Source organism: Hylaeus anthracinus, unplaced genomic scaffold (genome assembly GCF_026225885.1).
Source record: "Hylaeus anthracinus isolate JK02 unplaced genomic scaffold, UHH_iyHylAnth1.0_haploid 3, whole genome shotgun sequence".
NCBI classification, from domain to species: Eukaryota; Metazoa; Arthropoda; class Insecta; order Hymenoptera; family Colletidae; genus Hylaeus; species Hylaeus anthracinus.
This window is the reverse complement of record NW_026535284.1, coordinates 9,722,801-9,730,290: the sequence shown is the minus strand read 5'-3', so window position 1 is coordinate 9,730,290 and position 7,490 is coordinate 9,722,801. Positions and strand designations below refer to the sequence as shown.

General features: G+C 39.5%; 2 protein-coding genes and 1 long non-coding RNA gene across 8 annotated transcripts in view; 1 reads left to right on the top strand and 2 right to left on the bottom strand.

Annotated features, from left to right (window-relative positions):
- LOC128894018 (RNA-binding protein Pasilla) overlaps positions 1 to 4,238 on the bottom strand; it is a 14,402-nt gene extending 10,164 nt beyond the window's left edge. For 4 of the 6 annotated variants that reach the window (XM_054155407.1, XM_054155406.1, XM_054155409.1 and 1 more), the window contains exon 1: positions 579 to 2,901. In XM_054155407.1, the coding sequence (XP_054011382.1) occupies positions 579 to 696 (118 nt within the window). In that variant the 5' untranslated portion in view covers positions 697 to 2,901. The other 2 variants (XM_054155404.1, XM_054155403.1) reach the window with 2 other exon arrangements.
- The window catches only part of LOC128894021 (uncharacterized), a 25,696-nt gene extending 18,324 nt beyond the window's left edge, over positions 1 to 7,372 (bottom strand). The window contains exon 1 of the long non-coding RNA XR_008461445.1: positions 7,362 to 7,372. This is a non-coding gene — a long non-coding RNA (uncharacterized LOC128894021). The remainder of the gene's footprint in view (positions 1 to 7,361) is intronic.
- On the top strand, positions 5,299 to 7,407 carry LOC128894019 (molybdopterin synthase catalytic subunit). The gene is made up of 8 exons (XM_054155410.1): positions 5,299 to 5,438; positions 5,522 to 5,668; positions 5,736 to 6,039; positions 6,327 to 6,579; positions 6,648 to 6,733; positions 6,798 to 7,042; positions 7,120 to 7,173; positions 7,243 to 7,407. The coding sequence occupies exons 2-8, from the start codon at positions 5,528 to 5,530 to the stop codon at positions 7,312 to 7,314; spliced, it is 1,155 nt and encodes a 384-aa protein (XP_054011385.1). The 5' UTR covers positions 5,299 to 5,438; positions 5,522 to 5,527; the 3' UTR covers positions 7,315 to 7,407.
- Positions 7,408 to 7,490: the final 83 nt, after the last annotated feature.

Here is a 7,490-nt window from a genome sequence, read left to right as displayed (position 1 = left end):
AGAGAGAGAGAGAGAGAGAGAGAGAGAGAGAGAGAGAGAGAGAGAGAATATGACAATGATGACGTTGTGACAACCGAAACGAACGTCAACGTAAAAAGAAAGAAAAAAAAACACCGTTACAGGTGCCGCGAGTACAAGTTCGCGGTCACCAGATATCGGGCTGACCAGATAGCGAAAAGGATCGAGGGAAAAGGGGAGAGAACCCGCGAGGCTGAGGAAAAGAGAAGGAGACGTGGCACGAGAGGATGCGCGAACCGCTGTGCGGTGCACCGTGTTCGCGTTCGTCAGGCGTTCGAGAAGTGGGAAATGAAAGGGAGCAGCCTAGGCGAGCGAGGCGATCGCTGTGTCAACAGCAGCACCACCAGCGAGACAAGACAAGATTGTCAAAGGCGAGCGAGAGAGCAAAGAGCGTGACGAAGTCGGTGAAACTGTGTACTTTATCGGATGTATATACGTGCATATTTGGGGGCAACAGGGGGAGGGGCAGAGGGGGGACGGCCAGGGGGGCATCGACGAAGGTATCACAGAGGAGAATCGGATAACGGAGACATACGATTGACAACACGCGGTGAAAATACCTGATCCGTAATGTGACCTCTTCGTCGCGCCATTTTCCGTGTCGCAATCGAGTGGCCGCTTCCTGGAGTCTGCAATCTCCGGGGAGGGACACGTCTCCATTCCTGAATCGGCGGCCATCTTGGCTCGTTCGTCACGCACACACAAGAGTGAAACGGGGAGAGAGAAAGAGATATATAACGCGTATGTGTATGTATGCCTCTGCGTGCAACGAGCGTATGTATACGTTTGTGTGTGTGCGCGCGCGTATATAACGTGTATATATATATATATAGGTATATATATATACTTGGTTGACACACAGAGAGAAAGACGATGGCCGCGACCGGGGGCGAGTGTCGTCCAAAGAAGCAAAGGCGATCGGAGGAGACACACCACTCACAAACCGGACGAACGAACGAACGAACGTACGCACGACCACGATAGCTGGTTTCAGGCGGAAGGAAGGGAGACCGACCACGGACGTACGTACGAACGTACGGACGAACAAACAGCGGACGATCTCTCGCGGGGTGCCGCGTCTCACTGGCGACTGCTCGCGGCTCCCTTGCCAACCAGCTGGTTGATACTCGATGGTGTGTGCCTCGGCCCTCGCGTTCCTCTCTCGCCCTCTATCTTCGTCTCGCTCCTATGAGCTCCGATTGCCGGACCACCTCTCTCTTTCCCACCAGCCCTCGCGGGCTCTGTACACCAGGAACGTAACGTTCGACCTGCACCATGGGCGCCTTACCTTTGAGGGCCCGATACATCGATTCGATATTTTTCCTTATCTGAGCGCTCCGCACAAATTCAGAATTCTTCGAAATTGACGCGTATGTTACTAAACCCCGCTATCAATTCCAGGAACTTCATATTCGTTGGCATACCAAGCTTCTACGATCGAGCATTAGATGTTGTATATTATATAATTTATTAGCATTGCTTCGCTGCTTTCGCAAGCACGTCTAACCGATTTAGCAGATATGTATTTCAAAGATGTCGTTTAGCAAATTTCGCGTACGATCTAACGTGAATTAATATCGTATCGATAAATCTTTCTATCGATTGATTTCAGTGCTAATCCTCATGCAGTTACGACTTACGGTATACCACGCGTACAAACGACGCTTTTGTAGAAGGGGTAACTTATTTATTACATTGCTAGATAATATTCGTACGCGAGAGTAAAACTGTCTACGCTGTAAAAACTATTTTCCCCGCCAAGGCCGTTAATCTCGTTGTCGTTGGTGCGCACTGCGGTATGACATCATAGTTCGTGTACAAAACGAACGTGGGACGCCTTTGATTTTTACTAGCGATCCGAAATGTACGATTGCAAGGGTTTATCGGGCGTTATAGTTAAATGACATTTTATCACCGCGAGTCGAAACATTCTACGTCGATTTCCCTGTGTTCTTCGTTAGCTTAACATAATCGTCGAGCATCGAAACGGGTTTCCGTTGCAAATGCTGCATTAGACTATCTTGAAACGCAACGTTCTGTCGTTTAAAGTATCCATTAACTGTAAATTATGAGGTACCATTCGTTATCTTTAGCCAGCCCAAGGGGAAGTACAGCCATGTTGCTTCGAAAAGTGACAATACGTGTGAATATGTTACGAACACGACGTTCTTTACAAATATTTCTCTATGCACATATAGTTACGGTTACAAAGGAAGTATTTTTAAAACTCTTATCTGAGGAAGGAACGCGAATTAGTGAACGTTATTGGTTTGAAACCGAATCGCGTGGTTACATACATAACTTTTCGAGCACAAATAGTCCCCGACACAACAAATGTTTAATATACGGTACAATGATTATCGTTCTATCAATGCGCACGATCAAGTTACGTCCACTACCGCACACTAAATGTTTTCCTTTTACCGATCAGACAATGTAATCATCAGCGAAGCTCGTATGCAACATGTCATACGTATTGTCTTCTAATAACAATTACGCGCACATAGGATCGGTTTGTATTTACCGTGATGAATCATATTTTCTGGTGGTCTAACTGATTTACCATCGAAACAAATAAAATTCCATGTAACACATAATTAAAATAAAAATTTATTTCATGTTACAATCAGTCGTAAAAATCAGCAAAATTATATACTGAAAACCGCTCAGTCAACGGTCGCGTGTCGCAATGCTGTTACTTGTTAAATGTGAACGTGTATCTAGTTGGGCTACAGGGCTACCGACAACAGCGACAATTCGCGAAATGCGCGGGCTCTTCCCTCCCGAAAGGTTGTCTTTAAGCCACGAGGTGGCTCCTGAGTGCTATTAAACGTACGTCAGATAATACGAACCGCGTTCAGACATGTGCGCGTACGACATCTCTCGTGATCTTCGTCTCACCTGTACGAATTAATTTGTCCATCCCGTGCCACTTCCGGTTCAGGCCCTCGTGTTTGTAGAATTCAGGCGCGAACCCATCGACTGTGTATACTGACCGCGTATACGGAGTGTCACAGTGCCTCTCCGTATCCGTTTGTACATATAAGTGCACGGTACATACACCTATTCTGTCATGAATTTTTCGAGCGATGGGAGCCTACCTAGTGTAGCTCGGTATATAATCACCGCACGACCTCGCGTCGATTGCACTTCTCTCCCGTATGACGTTTACCGTGCTTCGCTACCGATTACACTGTTTCGAACTTCTGCACCAAGTGCGCAACGTACTGCTTAACGAGCGTATCAATCGCATTTTTAGCGATCGAGATTAACGATTTAGATCCGAACGGCAAATCTGATTAACATTACTATGTTATGAAATTAATAATCTTTTGCTTGTTTGTAAAAAGCACCCCGACGGTACACGAATTTTTTCCTAAACTCTGCGGTCGTGTTAATTATCGGAAAGTAATGATAAGAGAGCTACGACTGTTCGTGATTGAAATTTAGGAAAACAGCCACTTGAATCTGGCGATTGGGTAATGATCTTGGAATCTTTTCCCTTATTGCGTCACGTGTCCAGTGGGTTTGGATGAAGTAGCGTCTCTATGTATATACATATACATATACATATACATACATATACGTATATTTCCACGCATACATATGTACACGTATATGTACATACGACTATTCCTAACCGGTTTATCGGACGATGCGATTTCTGATTGTGATACATAGACGGTTTCTCAGGATAGTTACCTAACCGCTAAAGAAATAAGTTCCTTTAATGTATTGTCCTTGTCCCACAGCAACTCGAGTGAACGAGCTAGATCCCTTGCACTCTTTTAGACTCCGGGTTAGCAGGCTATCCATCTATACTTACGCGTGAGCGCATATTGTGCTGCACGCACGATGCATACATTTAAATGCTTATCCAAGGCCGTTGCTTTCTGACACATCGCACGCTGCTGTTAATACGTTACTCATAAAATCATGGGTCATGCCTCTTACGAAGCTTCTCATCTGTAATGTTGATAAGATTAGACGTCCAAAGATTTCGAAGTTTCCAGTCGAACGAATAATATTTATCTGCTGGAATGCAACCCGGTATGTACGTAACGACGGTTCGACGAGTCCTAAATCGATACATATTTAACGAAATACAATTATACGAGACGATTCGACAAATATATTAGCTTCCGCGTATCGAATATTATGCAAGCAGAGCAGTACGATTCCTTGCTACGTTGACCTCATTTCTTGGTTGACCTTAATATCGCACAAGGTACTCCAACCTGACCTATATAGCACCTTTAGTCTATCAGCTCTTTGGGGGAAACTATTTTACGTGTGAACACATTGCAAACATGATATCATTTTGTAAGAATGCTAGGTGAAATAGAAAAAGATTCTTAATTACAATCAACCATTACGATTATTTAATATTCCACGAGAGAGAGTGAACGGTTTATATAAATTATATGACATTCTTACGATCAGTCAAACTTAAGACTTATTCATGAAAGATGCTGAATATATAATACAAAAGTCACATTACTTATTATATATTTAATTGTTTTGTCTAGAATCATCAACTATCCTGTGAAAAAAAATCTTTAATCCGTTTCTTTTCGTTTGTGTAAACGCTATTTTGACTAGCGAGTAGATTAAGGAAAACATAACCTTGTTTCAAATCTTAGATAAAGTAGCAGCAGTCCTTGGATAATGACATAATTATATAACACGATGTATCGATAATCATGCATTTTATGTTGCCTGTGACAAAAATGTCCAAGTATTTTATAAGCTTACGCTATCGTCGTAAATAAGTAGCCAGGGAAAAGTATTTTATTAGAATAAATATATTAATCTTAAATACGATGCCATTCCAATATACAACAAAATGTAATTATGAAATGAGTACGTGGTTGTAAATTATTAAAATTTTATCAATAATTTTTTACGTACATAAGCATGAATATATCATATAAAATGATGTATGTATAGTATACAAACGCCATTTCCGGTTCAACAGCTCTGTGTATCATCACACAGATGCTCTAAATTTACTAGCACGTTGTAACTTGCAATTGGTAGATTGAAACTCATGTATACACTTGACCAATAGAAAATCGAAATGCGTCTAGTACTTTTCGTTGCATACACGATAAGATGTCTTGCGCCTGTTGCACCTTTCTAATCCTAAAATATAATGGATCGCGGTTCTGTAGAAACACAAGTAAAAATCTTATTTTTTGCCAAAGCTAGAGAACTAACAGGAAAGACAGAATGTAGAATTACTGTTCCACAGAAGTTGACATATACTGATTTAGCGGATAAAATAATTAATCATTTCAAATTAGACAGTATACGCGATACTTTAATTCTGGCAGTGAACGAAGAATTTGTTCCTTCGAATACTACGCTAGTGCTTTCGGAAAAAGACGAAATTGCTGTTATACCGCCATTAAGTGGAGGTTTGTACGTTATAATAAATTCGGTAAAATATTCTCAATGTAAAAGTTGAGTTGGTGCATTATAATAACAGTGACGCTTTTAGGTTAAAATGGATACACCAAAGAACCTCGTGAGGCTGCTACAGGAAGAATTAAATGTCAGTGAAATAATTGATTCAGTATCATCTCCTAGCTGTGGAGCCATCTCCAATTTTATTGGTATTACTCGTAATAATTTCGAAAATAAAAAGGTACTAATATTTCTTAAAAATTTAATTATAAGTTTAAATCTATTACCAATATGTCTATAATGTTTAGGTTTTAAAGTTAGAATACGAAGCATACGTACCAATGGCTATAAAAAAGATGATTAATATTTGTACAGAAATTCGTTCCCAGTGGAATGTTCATCATATTGCTATATATCATCGTCTTGGAGAGGTGGCAGTATCCAAAGCAAGTGTAGTAATTGCCATTTCATCTACTCATAGAAAAGAGTCACTAAAAGCTGTTGAATATGCCATCGATGCATTGAAGGCTTCAGTTCCAATTTGGAAGAAAGAGGTATACGATACAGAAGCCAGTGAATGGAAGGAAAACCAGGAATGTGCTTGGTCAAATTGTAAATAATATTTTTACATTCCATAGAAATTATACAAGTTCCTTGAAACTTACAATATGTTTACTCACTTATACAAAGTATTACATGTTAAGTTTGAACAATGTATTATAGCATTTTGACATTCTGAAAAGAATACATACATCTTATATGGAATATTTATAGAGATAAATATACAATTGTTAATAAATTGTTGATAAAAGTTTAACAGTCTTGCAACCATTTATCCATTTCATACGTACATCTTTCTAGACTGTGATATGTATCCATCAAATACTCATTTTATATAGCTAGTGGTACAAGACATCAACAATCGGATGGTGCCATTACAGTGCCACACAAGGCTGATAAATCTGTGATAGAAAACATTAATCTAGATGGTGAGAAAGAGGAAGAGGATGAAGATTCTAAAGTTGTAATCGATCCAAACTTAGTTCAAATTCGTGCCACAAATCAAGAACTATATCATAGAATAGAATCTTTCATTGAGAGAAAACGTCAACAAGTAAATATCGTGAATGTACAAGAATTTTGTTGTCACAGGTTGGTTCATCATCACTGTTGAGAATTGAAAATTTCAATTGTGAAGTACTTAGAAGTTACTATTGCAGAGAAAAAAATGATAAAACCGAGGATTCTTGCGCAAGAGTAGACGCGATTCTCATTCGCCGGAAGGACTCTAAAAGTCACGTTAAGGGTAAGTCGAAATAATAGTACTTGTAACAACAATCTGTTGAATATTCACGTACAGATTTCTTTAGTGCATAGGGTACGTAACGCGTGGGGACCGCAAACAATGGATCACCTTAGTTTACATAAAGCTACAATGTCAGGAGCAAATCAAACAAACCATTGTCCTTCCGTGTTGGACGATAGAATTTCAACCGCCGAACGAATTTTAGCGATAAATAGGCCTGTTCCCAAAGATGTATACGAGAGACTTAAAAATATCGAAGATCGAATATTGTACTTAGAAGGGATATCTCCAGAATACAAAGAGTTTTGGGTGAGGATTTGTTGAAATGTTTGGAAATTGTTGTAGTTTAAACGAAGATTTGTATTTTTCAAAATGGCTGATTTCAGAAAGCAGAAGACATCAATAGCCTTAAAGGGACTTTTAAACCAGTTAGAAAAAGGGTAAGTTTCGCTTCATTGGAAACTATTAGATTTTTACTTCTAAGTATATTATGAATAATCAAATTTCAGACATATTCTATGGCTGAGCTTGATTCGAAATTGCAAGAATTAGAAGACAAATACGCCAGAACAATGAAGTAATTTTTGCAAGTTGACAATTAATCTGTACATTGTTGATTTATTGTAACTATTTTTAACTGATATTAGAAATATATGATATACAATCATTAAAAAGTGTATTGAAAGATTTTCCTTAATATATAAATACCGATAATAAAAATCAGTTTTACAACGCTTGGATTCTAAATGTCAACGTT